This window comes from Amblyomma mixtum, chromosome 7 (assembly GCF_055824585.1).
Source record: "Amblyomma mixtum isolate Tamu chromosome 7, ASM5582458v1, whole genome shotgun sequence".
NCBI classification, from domain to species: domain Eukaryota; kingdom Metazoa; phylum Arthropoda; class Arachnida; order Ixodida; family Ixodidae; genus Amblyomma; species Amblyomma mixtum.
In genome coordinates, this window is record NC_143018.1 from 64,648,850 (window position 1) to 64,671,735 (window position 22,886).

General features: G+C 47.8%; 1 protein-coding gene across 1 annotated transcript in view; it reads right to left on the reverse strand.

The window, feature by feature from the left end:
- Nucleotides 1-14,832, reverse strand: part of LOC149336310 (uncharacterized) — a 31,915-nt gene extending 17,083 nt beyond the window's left edge. Inside the window, exons 1-8 of the mRNA XM_089554117.1 lie at nucleotides 14,700-14,832; nucleotides 12,720-12,975; nucleotides 11,421-11,556; nucleotides 9,819-9,989; nucleotides 8,832-8,984; nucleotides 6,741-7,033; nucleotides 5,460-5,485; nucleotides 4,946-5,106 (exon numbers count right to left, since the gene is read on the reverse strand). Coding sequence (XP_089410243.1) covers nucleotides 4,946-5,106; nucleotides 5,460-5,485; nucleotides 6,741-7,033; nucleotides 8,832-8,984; nucleotides 9,819-9,989; nucleotides 11,421-11,556; nucleotides 12,720-12,975; nucleotides 14,700-14,832 — 1,329 coding nt within the window. The remainder of the gene's footprint in view (nucleotides 1-4,945; nucleotides 5,107-5,459; nucleotides 5,486-6,740; nucleotides 7,034-8,831; nucleotides 8,985-9,818; nucleotides 9,990-11,420; nucleotides 11,557-12,719; nucleotides 12,976-14,699) is intronic.
- Nucleotides 14,833-22,886: the final 8,054 nt, after the last annotated feature.

Sequence of the window (22,886 nt, forward strand, 5' to 3'; positions counted from 1 at the left end):
GTACCTATGCAGGCGAGGACACTTGATCGGGGCGGCACGCTCAATGCTTCGTCGAGGACGTTTAAGGCAACGTGATAAGTTTCGCTCGTCGCAGCAGGAATGGCGTTCTCCGTGGAAAGCTTGATCGACTTAGATCGAAGGTCGATGATCGCCCGATGTTCATTCAGGTAGTCCATTCCCAAAATGACGTCTCGCGAGCATTGCTGTAGGATCAGGAAGGTTGCAGCATAGGTTCTCCCATTTACAGTAACTCTCGCGGTGCAGCGTCCTGACGGCGAATCAGGTTACCACCTGCGGTGCGGATCAGCGGGCCATCCCCTGTTGTCACTTTCCTGAGTCGGACAGCGAGAGGCCCGCTCATGACTGAGTAGTCAGCTCCCGTGTCGACCAAGGCAGTAACCGCGTGACCGTCGACCGTAACTTCAAGATCACTTGTTCGCGTTCTCGTATTGTACGTTGTCTTCGGTGTCCGATCTCGGCTTCGTGGAGTAGTGAGGCTGCGGTGGGCGTACTCCGACGTTACTTCACTGGGCAGCGGTAAAAGCTTCAAGTCTCGCCGCGTCGTCGTCGCCAGTGTCGTCGTCGTCGTTGTTTTCGTCGTCGGTGTTTTCGTCGTCGGTGTCGTCGTCGTCGGTGTCGTCGTCGTCGGTGTCGTCGTCGTCGGTGTCGTCGTCGTCGGTGTCGTCGTCGTCGGTGTCGTCGTCGTCGGTGTCGTCGTCGTCGGTGTCGTCGTCGTCGGTGTCGTCGTCGTCGGTGTCGTCGTCGTCGGTGTCGTCGTCGTCGGTGTCGTCGTCGTCGGTGTCGTCGTCGTCGGTGTTGTCGTCGTAGTTGAGGCATGGTCTTGAGTACTCGTCGATGGAGGATCTTTGTCATTGCGCTTAGAAGCAACCTCACCTCCAGAGGCTGCTTTATTCAGTTTAACCTTCGGGGGCTGGGGGAGCGTCCACGCACGGCGTAACCTCGGTTAGGAGATACAAAGCGTGGTGACGATGGCGACGGGGAACGTGATAGGCGGCTCGGCGATGAGCATTCTTCCCGACGCAAAAACTTCGATTTCGACTGGTCGCTGGCCGGGTCGGGGTCGTGGGGCGTCGTAAGAGAACCCTCGGATGCCCATTCTTCTGTATGGGCAATACCGGAGAATGGCCGGCTTCGCCACAGTGGAAGCATAGTGGGCGGCGCTGGTCGGGAGTTCTCCACTCGTCGCATTTCCTCGGTTGTGTGCGACGCTCGTAGGACGGGCGGATTGGGGCGAGAGGGCGGCGGTCCAACGCAGCTGGCTCAGGGCGATAGGGGCTTGGGTCCCGTCGTCGAGGTGCAGGACGGCGCAAAGCTGCGACGTAAGTCATGGCTGGAGGCTGCAGAGGCTGCGTGGTTGTCGGCGTAACACCCAAGGCCTGTTGAACCTCGTTCCGGATTACGTCAGTGAGTGATGTAAGCTGCGGCTGTGTTCCCGTTGGCAGCAATCGTCCGAGCTCTTCTCGCACAACTTGGCGTATAACCTCCCGCAGGTTATCGTTGTTAGCGGGGCCCAGACAGCTCGATGAGAAAACGCGCTGCTGGCGGTCATACTGGCGGGCTCGGGCATCAAGAGTTTTTTCCATGGTGGATGCCTCTTCGACGAATTCCGCGACGGTTTTGGGTGGGTTCCGTACGAGGCCCGCAGAGAGTTCTTCTTTAACTCCTCGCATAAGCAGCTTGACCTTTTCATCTTCCTTCATGCTCGAGTCGATACGCCGGAAGAGACGCTTCATCTCCTCAGTGTACACTGCAACGGTCTCGTTTGGGTGTTGTATGCGAGACTGTAGCAGTTGCTGGGCTCTCTCCTTTCTCACGACGTTTGTGAAGGTCTTGAGAAGCTGCTCCTTGGAGGTTTCCCAATCCATAAGGCTCGCTTCCTCATTCTCAAACCAGATTCTTTCTGGTCCCTCCAAGGCGAAGAAGACGTACCTAATTTTCATTGTATCGTCCCAGTTGTTAAAGACAGCCACACGTTCGAACTGTTCCAGCCATTCTTCGGGGTCGGCGCCAGGCGAAGCGTCGAAGGTTGGTGGCACCCGGGGCTGCTGAAGAATGATTGGAGTTGTCGTCTGGGCAAGGTCATGGTGGACGTTGCTACTGGTTTTCGCTTCCGGGTAGGGTCCGGCAGAATCCCGAACTCAGGTGTGTCCCCTTGCAGACGTCGGCTTGCGCGGTGAACTGGACTCAGGTCCTGCGGTGAATGACTCTGAGGGCTGGCGTCACGACTTGTAGGGGTTGTCCGGAACATAGAAGGCTACCCAGCAGCTCCACCAGATGTCACGTTGTAGTGACGGCAATCCAGCAGTCAGAAAGACAGCAACAAGGCTTGCAAACGAAGCTCTTTATTTCGGCTGACTTGCGCCCACAAAAGAACTGAATCACTCGGCGGCGGCGTAAGCAACAACCGTGCTCGTCAGTCGTCGAACTACGAATGTCCGCCGCTCGCGGCATCGCTCAGTTGAAAGCCGGCAACGAAACTTCCAGATAGCAGGACAAGATCATCTACAGTAATCTGGAAAAACCTAGATGCGGCCTTTCATGGATGGGATCAATCGTGATTAGGCTGGTCGCTTCTCGCATCACGAATAAAAAGGATAACAGCCCTTTCCTGCAACCTTGAGCGTGAACGAGCAAACACTACAATGATACGTGGCAATATTACTCGTCGTCTTAGCGTCATAGCGCGACCTTTTTAGATCTGTTCTGAACACTCCGCACGGAAAATACTCACACTGGCATACACGCGTTCGGAAGTTCTATACAGGTGCCCGAAGTACAGAGTGGCTGGAGTGCGAGAAGGCTGTTCCATAATGTCACTCATGAAAAGTCGCCTGTGCGGGCTCAGGCAAATACAAAAGACCTGCTGGTGCACAGTACAAGCCATTTCGACGGTTGCGCTTTCCTATCAGTAGGTATCAAAGCGCATTATTGGAGTATTGAAGAAGCGTAGCTTGTTGGGCCAGTTGGTGCATGGTACGTAGAAAACCAGCGAAAAGGACGCATTCACAAGGAGAAGAAGTACACAGGAAAACGCTGGAAACACAACTGAAAATTCTTTACTGGGTGGATCGCCAACATCAGAACAGGGCGCACATGCGCGAGAGCACCACAAACGCTATCGAAACAGCAAACACAAAACTGATTAAGCGAGCGAAGATTGCATGTGGCAACCTATGTCCCATTCATGAAAGTGTACTCTTTTGCCGTGAACCTAACAGAGATGTCGCTGACGCATTCAGTTCCTTACTGCTTGATTTTAAAAGCTTCTAAGATTTCTCGTTCTATCTGTGCTTTGCCGCTGCCGATGACTTTGACATTATGGAACAGAGGGGTGCAGTCTTTGCAGTGGTTGCAATGTCTTGGAAGATTTGCTGTGTTGCCTGGCTGCAGCGAAGTGCGGTGCTGCCTCATACGGTCGTTGACGCATTGACCCGTTTGACCTATGTAGGCCTTGCCACAGGACACTGGGAGCGAGTAAACAACATCGGTGTTGCATTTGGTGAACATGCTCGGTGTTTAACATTACATTTCTTTTTTGTGCTAATTTTTGAGATACGTGAACAAAGCGACGACAGTTAGGTGGGCGCAGAAAAGACTACCTTAACACCGTATTTCATGGCTACCTTTTTAACGTTATGGGAGACTTTATGCAGGTATGGCATTGCAGCAGGTCTGGATTCTTACCGATACCTGTCCTGATTTGAATTTTACTCATGAAGTGCCCCTTGATGACTCAATTAGGTTTTTAGATTTGACTCTCACCTTCTCTGAAGAAAGCCATGCTTGCTGGAGCTACTCTCCACGGACCAAGAAAAGCCTGCTGCCCTACTCCTCCTCACATTCCAAACTTGTGAAGAGAGGCATTGCAAACCTTTGCCTCGGTAATGCTGTGCGCAGGTCTTGTACACACAATATGCAAAAGAGTTTCTTAGCACAACTTGACCGCTTGAAGTCCGCGGGCTATCCGGAGGACGTCGTCGTTTCTATTGCTGAGACCTTGACCAGTAAATTTAAGTCACAGTACAAAAGAGATGAAATGCCTAGTGAAGAATCCAGAATTGCTGTAATGCCATACCTGCATAAAGTCTCACATAACGTTAAAAAGGTAGCCCTGAAATACGGTGTTAAGGTAGTCTTTTTTGCGCCCACCAAACTGTCGTCGCTTTGTTCAAGTATCTCAAAAATTAGCACAAAAAAAGAAATGTAATGTTAAACACCAGAGCATGTTCAGCAAATACACAACCGATGTTGTTTACTCGCTTCCACTGTCCTGTGGCAAGGCCTACATAGGTCAAACGGGTCAATGCGTCAACGACCGTATGAGGCAGCACCGCACTTCGCTGCAGCCAGGCAACACAGCAAATCTTCCAAGACATTGCAATCACTGCAAAGACTGCACCCCTCTGTTACATAATGTCAAAATCATCGGCCGCGGCAAAACACAGATAGAAAGAGAAATCTTAGAAGCTTTTAAAATCAAGCACTTAGGAACTGAATGCGTCAGCGACAGCTCTGTTAGGTTCACGGCAAAAGAGTACACTTTCATGAATGGGACATAGGTTGCCACATGCAATCTTCGCTCGCTTAATCAGCTTTGTGTTTGCTGTTTTGATAGCGTTTGTGGTGCTCTCGCGCATGTGCGCCCTGTTCTGATGTTGGCGATCCACCAAGTAAAGAATTTTCAGTTGTGTTTCCAGCGTTTTCCAGTGTACTTCTCCTCCTTGTGAATGCATCCTTTTCGCTGGCTTTCTAAATAGCATTATTGGAGGTTCCTTCCATGGTTTTCACGGTTGTTAGACACTGAAGACTGCTTCAGTTATTTGGCAATGGTTCTTTACTGTACAGCGGACATCCAACGCAAATGCGCTAAGAGTCGTGCACCTAGATACTAAGCATCAAAATAACAGCGATGTATCCCACTCACTTGGAGCGCACCGACCAGGGAGCAGATGGACGAGATGGGGATTTCGTTACTCCTAACGTCGAGCACCCGCAAACGAGAGTCGCGCCGAAGCTGGGATGCCGCGTTGGTAGCGAACACCTCGTTCAGGCCGCACAAGAAGATTCTGAGCTCCACCAGGACGCCTGCGCGGACAGACAGGGACGGTCATAGCTGGCTGTAGGATATGCCGTCCTTTGGTGTTGGCGCGCAACTTGAGACAAGTCTTTGGAAAACTGCTCCTGACCCGGGGAACGTAAGGTTTATTTACCTGACTGCAAAACTGCTAACTCCATAATTAGGAGTCGCAGCACCGTTAGAGTTTAGGCACATAAAACTTAGGAAATTAATGAAAAAGCGGAGACAAAGAAACAGAGCATAAAAGAGGATTGACACAATGGGTGGTTTTTTTTTTAGCCTTTAAAGATTTTTATCTCAAGAACAGATGCGTTGGTGTGGCCTCTTGAGAGGACAAGAACGCGGACGTCGTGTAACTCACGTAGATCAATACCCGCCGTGTCGTAACTGCAATCGATGCGGGTGCTCATATGGACGTCACTAAAACTGTGATAACTGCCTGGCTGGGGTGATTAGTGTTAGTTTCGAGTACATCACTTCTGCCGGCGTGCAGTCTCCATCCGCGCTCACTGATCGTGGAGTCTAGCATCGGGGTGCATAAAAACAGGGGCACCAACTGATCAAAGAAATCCAGCAAGAAAATGGAAAGACCATTAGGATGGGCGCTAATGCAAGATTTGAGCGCAACACTTCACTTATTTTCACGCCACCTGCCACAGCTGGAAAGTGGCGTGTTACGCTGCTAGCCACCCTACGCGATCTTCCCGTGGCAGGCACCTTGTCAATTGTCAATTCCTCCGTTCTAACACTGGCAAGTAGTAGCAGTGCGAAACACCACCTGTCACGTGGCGTGTTACGCCGACTACGCCGACAGCGACGCGGATCGCAGGAACGTGCACCTAAGAGCTCAGCTTTAAAATCTTCTACAGCGTTTCTAACAAAACCATTGCGGAATACAGCACCTTATTAAGTTCTCCGTTCCGCCGTAAAAAAATCTAATGCATGAAATTCAATTGCCGGTCCTTTAAGCCCCAGCGGTATACGCTAACTATCTTGTAACTGAAAAGGAACAAATGAAAAGAATGGGAACAAATGAAAAAGAAAAAAGCAATGAGAGTACTACTCACTCCTTTCTGCTGGTTTTGTCGCAAATTCGTACCCTATATACCTTTTCCTTGTGGGCTGCGTCAACCTTTTCATGAAGTTGTATACTTTTCTCTCCGGGAATATTAGTAAGCCTCCATTCATGCTCTGAGGGAACCTGCCATATGGAGGCTGACGAAAAGGATTAAGCTTAAATTAAGGACAATGCAGTCAGCCACGGAAAGAAAAATGATATGTGTAATGTTAAGATACAGAAATATAGCAGAGTGGGTGAGGGAACCAACGCCGGTTATTTACATCCTGGTGGAAATCAAAAGGAAGAAATGGTCTTGGGCAGGGCACGTAATGCGAAGGCAAGGTAACCGCTGCTTCTTAAGGGTAGCGGCGTGGATTCCAAGAGAAGGCAAGCGTAGCAGGGGGCGGCAGAAAGTTGAGTTGGCGGATGAGATTGACAATTTTGCGGAGATACGGTGCCGGCAGCTGGCAAAGGACAGGGTTAATTGGACAGACATGGGAGAGGCCTTTGTCTTGCATTGGGCGTAGTTAGGCTGATGACGATGATGATGAACCATTTTATGAATCGTGTGGAGAGGATAACGTGAAGTTCTTGCCTCCGATAAGCGCGGCATAAGCCCGCTGCAGACGGGGTTCGCACGATGCGCTACCGAAGAATTCGAGGCTTTCCAGGCAGCTGGTGGGTTTAGGCGGTGGCGACACATCGGCGTGGGTTACACTCGCGTACGAAGGCGGAAGCCGCGTCAAGGCGGCGGCCATGGCCTCGACGTCCTCGGCGAGGATGGCGAAGAAGCGCACCATGAGGGACTTGAGGCTGGAGCTCTGTACCGCAGCCCGCAGCACGGCTGAGGGAGTGTGCTGTTGCGTGCCAGCGATCTGCCGCCAGAATGAAGAAATAAATGCAGGAGGCGTATTGGGAAGATCGGCTTCGCGGATCCACATTTCAAGACGACGAGACCGCCGTTCGCGTCTCAAAGACATGGCTGCACCATAAGTAAAAAGTCCGGTAGAAGGCAGGCAGGCGTGCCCTTGCTCATCGGTGGCGCAAAGCCGTACAATTTGAAAAAGATTACATTCAAATGCAATATTCTGCTTGCATGCGGCTGCATTCTTTGGAAATTTCGCTTTTTATTGAACATTGTTCGACGAAAAAAATAACGGACGTTTCTTTTTGGACACCTTTGCCCAAGCTTCAAAAAAAATTAATTTGTATCTAAAGCTTAATGTTCGAGATCCACTGGTGCACTGTGTAGTTCGCACAGCAATAATTAATCTAGATATATTTGTTTAAAGATGCATGAAGTTAAGGGATGAAATTAAATTTCTTCTTGCTTAAAAAATTCTTGCTTATAATGCCTATAATTATTGCTTACAATTAAATTTCGTGCTTATAATGCCTTCAATTTACGCCTGGCAACACCTCTTCCTAACAGACCGATCCTGCAGGCACTCGTCTGTCTATGGGTCCATTGAAGCTACCAAGAAAGTTTTTAGATTATTGACAATGTCCTTACAGATGTGGAATGGCAAATGATATATGGGCAATTTGAGGTGAAAGGATGGGAGCCATGTGCATTTTAGAACCGACACAAGTAAGAGAAGATGAGTAAACAGGTTTGGAGAGAAACAGTGTGCTCCAGTTAATCCTTTCGATATTGGGCAATCGGGTTTATACACCAATGTGAAAAATGGTGCTCAAAGCACAGAAAGTGATCTGAGATTGGAAAATAGCGGGACATGACAGTTTCGGCTGGCGTAGGACACAGCTAAGTGGAGAGATGAGAGTGATACCGGTTCAGTAGTGCAATTAACCTCACTGACCATGACGCCGAAGTGAGATCTGCCCATGCTCTACCTTTTCAATACTCGCTCTCCTTCTTCGGTATGGCTTTACTCGTTCTGACAGCACCATATCACGATTCGCTCTCCCCTGGCAGCCTACTCATCCGCCTATGAATACTTTTCGTTCTTTAGCGGGTAACGTCATCACAGCAAGTTGCATGATACCTCTTTTTTGTCGCGCCAACTAGTGACTTTTAAAACGACGGGAGGAAATGACGGAGAAAAAAAATTAGTTGTAAAAGTTACTCAAAATGAGATAGAAGGAGAGAGAAACATTTTATTTTCTTTGAACTGAAAGTGGAAGACAAGGCAAAAGGCGTGGAGCCTGACAAGGCCTCGTCTCCCGTCTGAAATTCGCAGTGGGCAGCTTCAATACATATACAGGTTTTCCTTATGTTGAAACGGTATACATAATGACAGCAGAATATAAAATACAAATAAACACAGAATGATGGTTATAGATTAAACAAATTCCGCGGTGAAACAACACAAAATCTTAGGTTTCGTGACAACACATATTAGTGAAGACATGAATTGGCGTTTGTGATGGATGACACTAACAGAAAACCGGGGGAAATTTACAAAAACTAAAGGTTTGCATACGCCTTATGGGTGCCTATATGTATAAATTATCTTCAGTGATCTGCAAAAAGTGAGATTACAATGTTTTAGTTCCAACCATGGATTTCATGCATGCATAGAATACTGAGCACTGATGGGACTTTTGAGGTTGCAGTGTTGAAGGGGGTAGCTGCATACCTAGCGCCAATCAGTGCCCCGTCGTAGATGAAAATCGTCAGTGCACATCAACAAATCCTGCCGGGCTCCTTACCTCCAGGCTTTCAAGAACGACGTGGTTTCGGAGGACATGCGCGAGAGCTTCGCCCTCCCGTGCCATCACGAATTGTTCCGTCAGCTCGAGGGTCGTAACTGTCCTGTTTTGAGCCAAATAGTCCAGGAACGCAGCAGCATCCTTATCTTTAGCCTGCAGAAGCATTGAGTCCGTGTGAACAATGCATAAGGCCTTTATATTTTCAGGCAACGCACGCGAAATAGACACAGGAAACACACAGCTGCTGGGAACGCAGAAAGTTTGCATTCATCTCGCCTGACTTACGACAGGATTAGAAGTACCTCTGGGTAATAACTTATCGCCTTTATTCTTGTAACTTTTTTTTTTAGCATCGCAATCTTGAGGCAGTCTCACGTGCTCTTCTTTCAGTTCAAAGGGCAGGGCAGCGCCTGCTTGGGTGTTCCACCGTTCTTTGGAGTCTATAGAAAGCTATAGAGCCATTTTTGCATTCAGAAACCGCAAATATACTTTTGTCTACGGGTATATGCGCACTTGTTTCCTAAGCGCCATTGTCTATTAAGCGCCTACTAAGAGCTTTTGTCTACTAAGCGCATTTGTCTACTAAGCGCATTTGTCTACTAAGCGCATTTGTCTACTAAGCGCATTTGTCTACTAAGCGCATTTGTCTACTAAGCGCATTTGTCTACTAAGCGCATTTGTCTACTAAGAGCATTTGTCTACTAAGAGCATTTTTCTACTAAGAGCATTTGTCTACTAAGCGCATTTATCTACTAAGCGCATTTGTTTACTAAGCGTCCGAGTATCTAGTTCTTCCGACCATAGTGCATAAATTGCGTATAACAACGCCAAGCTTTTGCCCTGAGGAAGTCCTCTCAAGACTTCAAAGCAACAAAAAAACAAATCGAGCGAAACCAGTGCGCTAGTTCCTTACCGAAGTCTATGTATTGCAGAATAGCAGACGCTTACACATATACAAATTAAATGACTGCATGTTGGGCGCTTTACCTCCACGAAGTTCAAGACGATGCACTTGAGAGTCATGGTCCGTAAGAGGTAGTTGCCCAAAGTATGCGCCACGTCCTCGTTAAAGACAACGCGCAATATATGCAGTGTGTGGAGGACTGGAAGGCAGATCACCGAGTGGGACCACGTGAGCACATCGATCGGCTGCTTCTGCTTGAAGAGGGAACACGAGAGAGTGAGAAAAAAAGAGTCATCCACTGCTAAGCTTCGTGGCGCGGCGCGCTAATTTCCGGCGAAAGACATTTTCCTGCACCCTGTTTCGCGCTGCTTCAGGAAGTGTTTGTAAGCCGCCGATGCTCAGTCTGGTTCTCGACCCGATAAGATTCATGATTGGTAGCGCAAACGGTAGTGCCTTCAGTGCAGCTACGATGACCTGACGCTGCTGAGCGCTGCGGTGGGTGAGAGTTTCATCAACCATACCACTAGCAGGATTACAAATGGCGCTCGGCGCCTGTCTTTCTAAAACAGCTTTGGCCACTAAAAGTGCGTGGGCCCTGTATTTGGTTGTTCATTGTAATTTATGGGTTTAAGGGGGTCTAACGTTCTAAAGCGACTCAGGCTATGAGGAGCGTCGTATTGGAGGCCTCCAGAAATTTCAACCCCCTGGTGTTCTTTAAGGTGCACTGACATCGCACAGTACATGGGCCTCTAGGATTTCGCCTCTGCCGCGGCTGGGGTCGCACTCCCGTGTTTTGGGTCAGCAGCCGAGTGCCATAACCACTGAACTGCCGCGGCGGACTGTTCGTTGTAGTAGCCAGAGCTTAACTTTTTACGGACAGAACAAAACGGAGAGACGCCACAAAGAGCGAGCACTTTTTGTATCTCTTTGCTTTGTATTGTCCGTAATATGTAGCGCGCTGCTGCTATCATGGCTGCGACTTGATTCTGTGCGTGGCGCTACTAGCTGATCCTTGCATGGAGAATTCTAATCACAGATTCGGCGCACTTCACTGATCAACGTTTCCTGTTATTTTCACAGCAAGACTATACCAAGGACCGATCGGAATCGCGTGTTCCCAAGGCAAATTGGGAAAGCTCGCCGAGCCAAGAAGGCACCGTGGAGCAGTCAGGATGGCTCCAGCTAAACAAGCGGATTTGACCGGGAGTGATTGCGTCGAATGCTCGTTTTTGGTGCGCTTCTTTACAGCACTTCACTATCTACCGTCCCGTAGCAGACGTCACCGAGCGTCACCGGTTTGCTACGGCTGGGCCACAAGTGCTCGAAACACTAATTTGTGCGAGTACGGTTTGCCGGATTAAGGCGCTCGAGTTGTTGGAGCGCTTCAGATCTCCGATCGGAATTCTCCACAACTTAGGCTTCGCGACTGCACTCCCACCACCTGCTTCTCCCTAGTGCTTGCTTAGGCCACGCGTTGGCTCGGGTGTTGCACGAGCTATGCTGTGCTACAATGGAAGCTCCGTAAAACAGCTTTCAACGTAAAAACGTGTTGAGGTCTCTGGACCTCCGTCCGCGTGAAAATTAGTTTTATAATATAGTGTTAACGTATGGGCTGTTCCCAGCTGGTTGAAGCATGACAATAACTCTATGCTGCAACAGTCGGCAGACACAGCAGTACAGCTCACCGCGGTGGATTCGTGGATCCGTGCACCTGTGAACTCGACGAAGCCGACTCCCGCTCCTTCATTCTGCAGGGCATGCCATAAGATAGGCATCTCGAAGAACGTGGTGGTATGGTGCATCACAACATGGGTCACGCACCTGTAGCATCGTAGTCCTACCATGAACCCTTCTGCACCGCAGGGTGGTTCTTCCGAATAACGTTTTCTGAAGTTAGCGCGAAATACGGACGAGGGACCGATGAAAGAACATATAAAACATTCACGAGCGCTCGTGAATGTCTTATGTGCCCTTTCTTTCTGTCCCTTGTCCGTTTTCTGCGCTAACTTCTTCAGAAAATGCATCACCAACTAGCCCGGCAGCTTGCCCTCCTGTTCCGGATAACGTTTTAGAGGGAGCACACTACAGGTCGCCCTCTGGAGCACCCTCAGTGGATCCACATTCGGACACCCGCCGGTAAAAATGCAGTATCACCTGGGAGCGCAACATCTGTCAGGACAACACGACTACGAGGTGGATGCACTAACCCCTTGGCACCAGATACAGTGGCCTAGAACTTACAGCGTTAGGCGTTCACACTCTGTCCTTAGTTTTGCGCCGCTGGCTTCGGCGCCCTTAAGCCCACTGCCGGGGAACCACAGTTAAAACTGCACTTTCGGGCGCTCACAGTGTATTGATTTCACAAAATAAAAACGAGAGAGAAAAAATAAGATGCACCTTCAAAGCACCCCCTGCTTACGACGCGGATGCACTAACCAGTTTGTCCCTCGGCGGTGGCCGAGTGGCTATGGCATTTACTACCCTATAGCGACTCAAATATGTGTATACCTTTGACCGCTATCTCATGGCCGCTAACCCTTGATTATTCTTATGAAAACAAAAACAAACTGTTTCTAGCCTGAACATGATGAAAAGCGCCCGAATCGTAGCTTTCAAATTCCTCTAAAAACAAATACTGAAAACAAAGCTCCTTAGATAAACCGCTGCTGACACAGGCATCCAGTCAAAGCGAGGCTGTTACTTCACGTTTCCATCCCACGTAACCTCCTCCTGCTCCTCGTGATTCATGCTTGTGCTCACGAATTCGCTGCAAGTCTGACTGTAGCAGTGTGGCAGTGCGAGCTAACCTGCACCAAATCACTGAATCTATTTCGTGTCAAAACACGTGTGGAAATAATGCCTAAATAAGCATAGCGTTGACAGATACATTTACAATAATAACAATCTGTGCCAGTCTAAAACATCGAAAGAAAGCAACACATGACGGGCACGACCTGCCCAGGTAGGTCACGTGCACTGCTCGCCTGTGCTGCCGCAGAAGCAAGTGCATGAGTAGGGACGCTCGGAGAATGTCGCGGCCGTCCGGGATGCTGCTCTCGGGCCAGGTGGATCCCTCCAGCGTCATTTCGCCCCACGTGTGCTCGCACAGCTCGATGGAGTTGCGACACAGCACGCGGTTCCACGGCTCGAGCTCGGACACGAGCCAACACTGCTTCTCGCCCGGTTTCCACGTGCAGGGCCGTTCGAAGCTCTCGCGGTCCCCGCCGCCACCTTGAAGCGCTACGCAGGAATATGGAAACGTACTGGCAGGGATTGGGTTCGGTTTAGGAGCCCCTGTTCGCAATACCATAGGTCGGTTTACTTTCGTTTGAATCGGAAGATAACCTGATAACTTCATGATGGAGCGACAGATTCTGGACACCAAACGTACTGTTCAGAATCTGTATTTGATGCTTAAATTATTCAAGAACGTTCATATTTCGTGGTTTGGCTCCTGGGGTCAGACGTCCGAAAGCGACTCAGGCTATGAGGGACGCCGTAGTACCTACCACATGGACTTTTTAATTGGCAGTGGCATTGCGCAGCACACGGGACTCTAGCATTTCGCCTCCATCTAAATGCGATCAATGCGACCGAGATCGAACCCGCGTCTTTCGGGTCAGCAAGCGAGCACCATAAATAAACACTCTCGTATTTGGAACCTTTCTTCCCTCGACAATGCTACTACTCTGGCAGCTACAATAGCGCGCGGTGTAACACATCAGAATCAATATGATAACCTCTATCTTGACCTGCGGAGAATAAATGCTTAACGAACGCTTGATTCTGCAACAAAGCAGGTGGGAAAACATCATTATGACCACCCTTCTTTCATCAATACTTCAGCGTCACCTTGATAAGTGTAAGTGACCTCACATCAAGAAATATTTATTGGTCTTGCGGGGCTGAAGTGAGAGTGATGACGTTCGTGTACTGGCTCTCACTGCACAATCCTTATCTCAGTTGAGAAATGAAAAAAAAAAACGGCATCGTCGCTTGCACACTGATCACCTGCGTTCCACAGGTAGCATCGGAGTGTCCCTCTTTTAAATACCTCTCATCCTTTTCACCCAGACAACGTTAATGTGCCGCAAGAGTGAGTGTCTACGTGTCTTTCTCTTCATGACGTCTCAGAGTTTTTGCATAAAACTAGTTATTCCGTTCGAGGATGGACAGCGCAATAACGTACGCGCAGTCCCTGCAGTCCAAATCACGATACCTGCAAACAACTGCACCTGGAACTACTAATTTGAGCATTTATCAGGTTAAAACCACTGCAGGGAAAACGCCTCTACGTCTCATTTCTAGTTAGTCATGTGCTGTTCCAGCAAGAATTACTCTATTAAAACATGTTCCCTGATCTCACCTCTATTCCAAGATGTTTGTAGCTGCAGCTGCCGGTTTCCTCGCTTGGTATCGAATCTCCTGTGATGCCGCAGCCGGTTCCTTGTTTGTCTATTCAATGTAACGCTCATGTTCATGGCCTCTTCTTGATTTCATATGGGATAAAATTAACAGCTCCGCTTCTGAAGTGCACAATGCATCACTCTCTCCTAACGTGGCCCCTCTCACTTTCCTCTGCATAGCTTCTTGTGCGGTCCTTCATATAAGTTTTGTTTCGTTTGGTTTATGGGGATTTAACGTCCTAGAGTGACTCAGGCTATCAGGGACGCCGTAGTGAAGGGCTCCGGAAATTTCGACCACCTAGGTTTTTTTAACGTGCACTGACATCGCACAGTACACGAACCTCTAGAACATCGCATCCATCAAAATTCGACCACCGCGGCCGGGATCGAACCCGCGTCTTTCGGGTCCGCAGCAGAGTGCCATAACCACTGAACCACAGCGGCGACCCTTCATATATGTTTCAAAGGCTACAGCAAAATCAATTACTTCGAGCTCCACTCATACCTCCATAAGAACAGGCTGGATGCCATTTCGCTATTTGAAAGTACTGCGCTTACCGGAGCCACGACGACGACCCTTGGGACCACGGGACGACGATGACGAGGCAGAATCAATCGATGATCCCATACCGAGAGTGCGGCCTAATTCGTTGAACATGTCGGTGACATCCTTATTGGTGGCTTTGGTCATCGTGCACAATCCCTGGAGTGTGCTTATGTATTTGTCAGTGACGACACCAAGGCGTCTGTCCTTTTGTGCCGTTGCCATGCTCTGCAAATCAAGTCGAAAAAAATGAAGGCGTAACGAAGATTCACAACGCCGAAAACTCCCATGAGCGCTACGTATAGCTCTAAGGTACGCTCAGACCCGAATTGACGTGCATAAAAAGTGATACAAGGAAGCGAGATGATAGATGAGAAATCGGAAATCTGCATTTCCTACCGCACTTTTTTAGTCTGTGTTGAGTCATTTACAACGGTTGTTGAAACATAAAGGAAGCACAAGATTACATCCTGGTTTCCTTAAGCAGCCATTCAACGACAGCGGATGTCGTTAGCTGTTTTCGGCATTTTCTGAATGTAAACTAAGGCTGCAAAACGAAGATATAAGACACGTGCGTCACTTAACGGTAGACATTCTTTGATTTGCATGCATTCGTCGATTAACGTAAAGCTCAGTGACGTCATCACAGCGTGACCTCACCCCCACCTATCCAGCATTTTTTGGGGGCCAGAAATTAGCTCATTACGCCCCTATGATGATACAAAGAGTTCTGTACCTTAATGCTACCTGTACAAGCTGTTAGGGCTCGTACTGCTTGATACTGCCTGCATAGAAAGTGCAGTTTCGTCCCCCCAATGCTTTTCAGTCGTGGCTCAGGTCATGATAATAGGCTTCAATACTTCTTGTTCTTCATTTAAAAGAAGTGTAAGTTCCGCTTCTAAAGCGGGCCCACGGTACTGAGGTCGCAAGGCAAAATGTTTCCGGAAGTATCTGGTACTGAGCGACCACAATCGAAGCAGTTGACGAACCCTGCAGGTTCCGAACAACCTGCGCTCACAGAAGATACCTTTGGTTCTCCAGCATAGCAGATAATTAAACAGACGGATAAATGATATGAAAGTTTTGTTTAGCGCAACGGCCATGTTTCGAGAAACGGAAGCGCGTACAGGTAAGAGCACAAAAAGGATATAAAGGGCATCTGAAAAGACGTATGAAACAGATTTTTTTACAAATGTAATGTATTATACGCGGCTCCAAAATCACGGGTCGCTGAGCTCAGCTTTCGGAAGATGTGCTACATAGTAGTGTGCAATAATCTATAATGTGAACGTTTTCCTGCGTGCCGCATCGTTTACACCGCAGACGTAATTGTCATCGAGAAATATGTTCTCAAAGGTGTTTTGCTGCAGGCATTTATGCTCAGGATCAGTACATAACTGCCGTTGCTAGTTATATGCTGCTGATTTAGTCGACTATGTGAATGCATTAGGCTCTGCGATGAACGTCATTGTATGATTAGACTATGTGAGCACCAAAAAAACGCGCAAAATGCCACAGAGACCCGCCGTTAGAAAAAAAGGATCGAAGAAGATAAAAAGCTTCAGCTGTGCCATGCGCAAGAACTTCAATGCAGTGAGACTAAGGCCTGCTGAACCTGCTGAAGATAACCGCCCCAAGCGCTACGGTGAGGGCCTCATCTTTCGATCTGCTCTGAAGTGAGCAGCGCCGTTCGCGGAAGCTTGTCTACATCGCGCATACCTGAACGTAGGCCTAGATGCTGTACGCTCCGGATCCAGATGCAGCAGCGAAGCATTTCGGTCCAAGCTGCCTAGGTACGCGAAGCGTCCCGCGTCAAACCTCCGATTTTTGTAGTTGGGTTTGACCTCCCAACGGCATTAAGGCGAAAGACTTTAATGCCTCATCGTTGTCGACGGAAGGTTGTCAGCAGAGGTGTCGCGCTTTTCGGTTGGTCGAAATGGTTATGACGTCAGAGTGCGCGGATTCGAAGTAATAAGGTCACCCATGGATGGCTAACGCCTCCTTTTGGAGCAGACGACAACTAATAAAAAAAATAGTTGTCGTCCGCTCAGACAAGGGACGTAAGGCGTCCGTGGGGGACCTCATTACATACCTTATTACATATTATTACTGCGAACAGAGCCATGGATACAACAGAACTCATCGAAGCAGAGAGAGAGAGTCGTGCTAAAGAAGCAGTCAAAGTTGGCAGTCAAAGTGTGTAGTTGTAATGTGTGGTGGGAGTGTACTAGCACTAGTACAGCCCAAACAGTCTCACAGTCAATGCCAAACCGTGCGCCAGGAAAGGCGCACTTAAGCGCTTAAGAGAGCCAAAGTGCCCCCTGATTTTTTTTTTACTTGCAGTGCACATCTGTTTTACATCCAAATATAGCCCACTGGTCAAGGTGCCAATGCTTCGTGACGGAAGAGAAAGAACGGCCGGGGCGACAACAGCAACGTCTGCAGCAGCAAAAGCTGTCCCATCGTCGTAGCCTAACGCTTTACTTTGGTTTTCCAGTGGCAGCCATGAACACGTGAAGTGCATACGTAAACAGCGTCTTCGTAGTCCCGAATACCACACTAACAGCTTCGACGGTAACAAATATATTCCTAAATCAAAATTGCTCACAGAATGAGGCTTACCTTTAACCTTTGCTGGTATAAGCCGCTTCGTTCCCGAGCCTTTGTCCGACTAATGTCTGCCGCATGCAAGCGTCTAACAAAAACTTGCTGATGCCACAAGCAGGGGTAATAGTGTCGACTGGGCCGGTGCTGAGTGTCTTTCGGTGGGCGTATCCACTAAAATGATGGCATCTAGAACTTTGCTGGGCACAGATTTGGAAGACTACCGAAGGCAACGGACATAGGACACGGACACCGCTCATCTGCGCACGCGCAACAACCGTTCTGACTCTTTATTGCATTGTAATTGATATCCATCCTTCACGGAACTGAACAAATCGTGACTACGGTTACAGTATAACTAGATTACAGCAAAGTGAAAAGAAGGAAACAAGATTGCGTTTGATTCCTGTTTCCAAGATAATGAGGCGCGGGAGATAAAGGACCGAAATTATGCGCCGAAACCCTACAGCAAACACAAGCAATGTTGTGCGTTAAATGTTTGACAGCTTCGCGTCGTCACTTCCTTTCCTCTTATCGTCTTGTCATTTACCTATGACGCATTTGCCAATCAATCCGAAATCCTGCCGCTTGTTTCACCCCTTCAAGTCTCATATAGTCGCATTTGTCCCGACCGCGCCCTTTTCTCGGAAGGCGCTATTTTTTCTCTGTGATCTTACGCACTCACTTTCTTCAACCTGTTTTCCCCTCGCGCCCAGCTACGCGCGGCACCACTCAGTCACCCTATCTGGATTTCCCTCTTGTCGTTTTTCAGCTGCCCTTTCTCTTGCTACCACTAAATCTTAGAAAAAAAAAGAGCCTATCCCCTAGTTGTCTCCTCGGCTCCCCGACATTTGCAATGTCGTAGGGCGTTGCACTCTTATGCCGCATATTAGACTAGGCGAGTTTGGCCTGTAGCTGGCACGGTGGTGAATAACCACAGAACTAGTGAGCCGAGAAAGCATGTACCACCGTGGGCAAAAGTAAGAGACCTCCCTGTAAGTTCCGACTCGGGCCACTGTGTGTGGGGGCGCCACTCGACAAAGCGCTTCTGCTATCGAATCGGGCCCACAGCGCCGGTACCGACACCAGAAGTGTTGTGTCAGGTGGCGCCCCCACGCAGAGGGCACTGGCCGGAACTTGGAGGGTGTATCTGTTACTTCTAACCCAGACGGCACACTCAAGGTGACACCAACGTGCTCTGCGCAAGCGAAAATCAGCGCCTGACGCGTTATTCGAGCTCCGACGTAATTCAGTACTGGCCTACATGATCCTAATCGTATCACCGTCCTTTCATCTTTAAATGCGTTCGAAAATGAATATTGTTGTGAGTGTCATTTCTGCCTTGACTACGCGCTGACTTCCTTTTTTCCGGCAGGAAACGAGAAAGCGACAATGATGATGAAAGTTTTTAATAATATTTACAGAGATGTTGACAGAGAAGCAGCCTCTAGTGGGCCGCTCCCCTTACAATACTAGTTGGAGTCCCTTATTCAGGGACCCCATTGGTCTGGACCGCCGCACAAGCTAGCTGAAGCAGGGCTTGTTGTGCCGTTAGTTCCAGGGAGCCGAGCAGGGCCGCCTCCCAGTCCTTTCGAGTAGGGGAATGGGTTAGGTTTGGAAGAGAGGGATTTTGCTGGCATTCCCACACCATATGGAAGGTATGAGCCACCTTCCCACAGAAAGAGCAGAGGCCAGGAAGGAATGATCGAAATGTTTTCCTGCCGGGCACAGTAGAGTGTTGGTATAGAGTCTGAGAAGTATTCTTTCGCCCGCTTTTTCTAGCCCCTTGAGAGTAGCCGGGTACTGACGGTGCGAGTCCCGGTAATGAGCGGATATATCTTTGAATGTTAAAAGAGGACAGGTGTCCTGGCTGCGATCGCGAGGGTCTACGTCGGGGACCCGGCTAGTGAGTGCGCGGGCGGCCGAGTTGGCGGTCTCGTTCCCTGGGTAACCCTGGTGACCTGGCGTCCAAATGAGAAACCGGATTGTGGATCAAAGTGCTGGGCCGGCTTATGTGCGCCAACTCTCATTGGAAAATGTCTACTTGACGGCGTGCGAAATGGAATGCAGCGGCTATGGTGAAAACTTTATTTTTCGACTTCTGTGGCAAGGGTTCACCGAACGTTGACCACCTTTTTGGTCAATAGGGTATAGTATCATGTGGCCGGACGTATGTAAAGAAACCTCGGGTTCGGCATGCAGGAAAGTCTCAGAAAATTATCCAAGGTGTCAACATAAAAAGATATAAATTTCTTCCGAAGGTGCGGGAAATTTAACCAAGGTCCTTAGTGCTGGGAATGCGAAAGCACCCTAAGACCTAAAGGCCTTTACGCCAACACTAATTTCCCCTAAAGGCACTGACCACAGCTGCCTTCGACCTATAAGTTTTTACTCTAAAGGCATTCTACCTAAAGATCTTTAAGTCAAGTCCTTTCCCCTAAGCCCCTTAAAATAAATTACAAAGGAAGGAAAAATATGATTTAAAAAATTAATGCTATCACTTTTAATGCACGGAAATATTTTCAGGTGCCCCCCGTAATCTTTGACCACCTCGGCTTTTTAACGTGCGCTCATATCGCACAACAGAAGGTTCTCTTATGCGTCTCGCTCCCAGTGAAATGGGGCCGCCGCGTCTGGAACTAAGCTCGCGTCCTAGGACTCAGCAGTATAAATCATTCACCGCTGAGCCACCGCAACGGGTTCCAGAGCCAGTTATGGCAATGTTTGAGTTATATTTCAGTTTTCTCTGTGCAAAGGTTTGTCCGCGGTATATTTCGCATTGCTTCCTGGCATTTGATAAGTTGGAAGTCTCCGCTTCATAGCGTTCGTAGATCGTCTTCGTAGAGTCGTATTGCTTGTTAGCTGCAAGGAAGAATTGTTGCCATGAAATCTTTCCCGCAGTAATCAAGGCAGAGTTCAGCATCACGCAAATAACTAAACGCAAACGAGCATGAGAGTGTGCTGACTGAACCCTCGTTAAAATGATTTCATTAGCACTTTGAGCAGGTTACAAAAACAAGGCCAAACAATGCCTTAGTTGAATTGCTTGCTTTTTCACTGCGTGCTCTTTGCTCCATTCACAGCTTGTGCGTTTTCAAAACGCCGGAAAATGAGTGTACAGACGCCAATAAAAAGTGTACTAACAACTCTGATTCGACATTCACTTACAGGCTAACCCTGACAATTTACTTTGATTTGTACTATTCACTGGCACTTTCAGTAACGTCGAGCTACGAACGTCTGATTGAGACTATAAGAAAAAGGTACCACGTGCATTTATTTGTAAGCCGGCGTTTTTTTTTGCATACATGTTGCCTGATTTATAAAGTACAATCGGCAAGACGTTATACCGTACGTAACTTTTACTTTGCAACATGTTCTTCTCTACACCGAACACATAACAAACATTAAAAGGAAAATCTGAGCATGCCTTGCAACCACCCCCATCCTTGGCTGCATGGCAACTTAAGTACAGTAGAATGCCGTATATTGGCTGTACTTGCAGTAACACCTGAGTTCTGCCTGGTGATTTGAGAAATGCCGATGCTCATTGACAAAAGATGCCCCGAAAAGTTACCGCCCGCGTCAGAAGCGCTAGAAAAATGTGGTAGGTCAGTATTGATTCAATTATTCGCCGTCGACGTCTCCTCGCATCCAAGTATCGCACCAGCCCTGGCTAGTAAACGGACGTCACAATTAATTGAGCTGGCAAAGGTTTCAGCGTCTTTCTTTACTCTGTAACTCTAAAGGATATCATTACCGTTTTTCGTTGCCTTGACTGCAGCTCTTCATGTGTTGTGAATAGTACACAAGAACTGCCGGTCCAGTATGTTGTCGATGCCATTTCTCCTATAATTGTCCATATCTTTAATCTTTGTATCAGGTGCTTTCCTCAACAAGATGTAGACTAGGAAGGTTATTGCAGTGGTGAAAAAAAAAAACGTTTTTGAGTGACTCCCCTAAAGTTCTTGAAAACGATATTCACACGGTCCACGTTTCTGATCTACGTAACGTTATCACATCTCAGCATGGCTTTAGAAATTAACTTTCAGCTGAGGCGGCGCTTCTGCCCCAAAAATAATGCATAATGCGTAACTTTGAGGGACGAAATTCATTTCTGGCATTTTTCTTCATTTCTTGGCTTTGGCCCCATATGCAGCTCTATAAGTCACGTTGTTCTTTTATCCAGAATCTCTAAGTAAGGAGTTTAAGGCACCACCTTAGCCCTTATACGTTCTGATCTCTCGCAGCGTCATCAATATGTAGAGACCAATGGTTTTTTTTCACCAATTATGCAAGTCACGTGCGGCGTACCACGGAGGAGCATTTTAGGGCCTTTTTACGTTTATTTAATAATTATATCATGGGTATAAAAAAGGAATACTGTTTTTGATCAGATGTTCTGATGATGCAGCGCAATTGTGCAGTAGAGACGGTCATGAAAAACAGTTGTTGAGGCGCACTAAATGCTCTCGATGCTTGCCACTGCAAAGTCTCTGCAAAGCGCTAGATTAAATAAAGATAAAAAGTAAGGTTTTTACATCTAGAAGCTGAAATACTAAATACGACCCGAGTAATTTGTTTCAACTGAAATTACACTGAAGTTGTCACTACATTCAAAGCGCTTGGAGTGTATTTTACCAGGAAATTACTCTGGGACGAAAATATACGGTACTCTACCTTGGAAGTTGCCCACGTCACTTGCCTCTCGTGTTGAGGTAATCACATCCTTCTACCTCGAATTAAGCTACTCCCATCTAGATCTCTTTTCATGTCGCAACTACATAACTCTAATCTTGATAAGGTATGTTAGCATAAACTAATCTCCAAAAACTTGTAAGTCTACAAAAAAGGCTCTTGCGAAGAACACACAGCATTGTTAATGTAATAAACGTATTTTTCCCCCACAGCATACGCTTACCCCACCACTACAAACAGCCAGAAATTATGAAAATATAATTTTCATCCGCCTTGCCAAAACATCTCACCTAAGTGTCGACATTATCACTGCACCGGACGGAACAGTTTTCTATGCCTACCTTAGGAACAAACATTCTGAATAGTCGCTCCCGATAACGGCTTGTTAGTGTATCCTGTTCTAAAGATAGCTATAGCTTACTGCGTTCTCTCATTGCTTAACAATTGTATCCTTCTGTTTAAAGTATTCAGCACTCTGTACACAAGAAGTACGACCTTTTCTTCCGTCACTGCAAGCCAGCAAGGTAATTAAAGCTTTGCGGAAGTCGTCGTCGTACGTTAAGGGCCACAGATTTGTGCTTAATTGTAATGTCTGCATTGTTGACTTTTGATACCTCTTTCTCTTCTATTTTCTTTCAGCTGTTGCCAGGATATGTAATATTATGGTTTTATTTTCATCATTCTTGATGATCGTAAACATATCCCGCTTACAGCGCCACTTTTTTCACCTTGCAGAATATCTCATTTGTGTTTGCTCTTTGCATTTTTATGAGCACTGATATTCCATAGGCCCCAAAAGACGATCAAATTTGTGGGGAATTTTTGTCACTGGGACGGAGGGCGGATGGGCTAAGGGAAAAGAGCGGTACTGGTTGCACTCAGCATGTGGCCATTGCTGA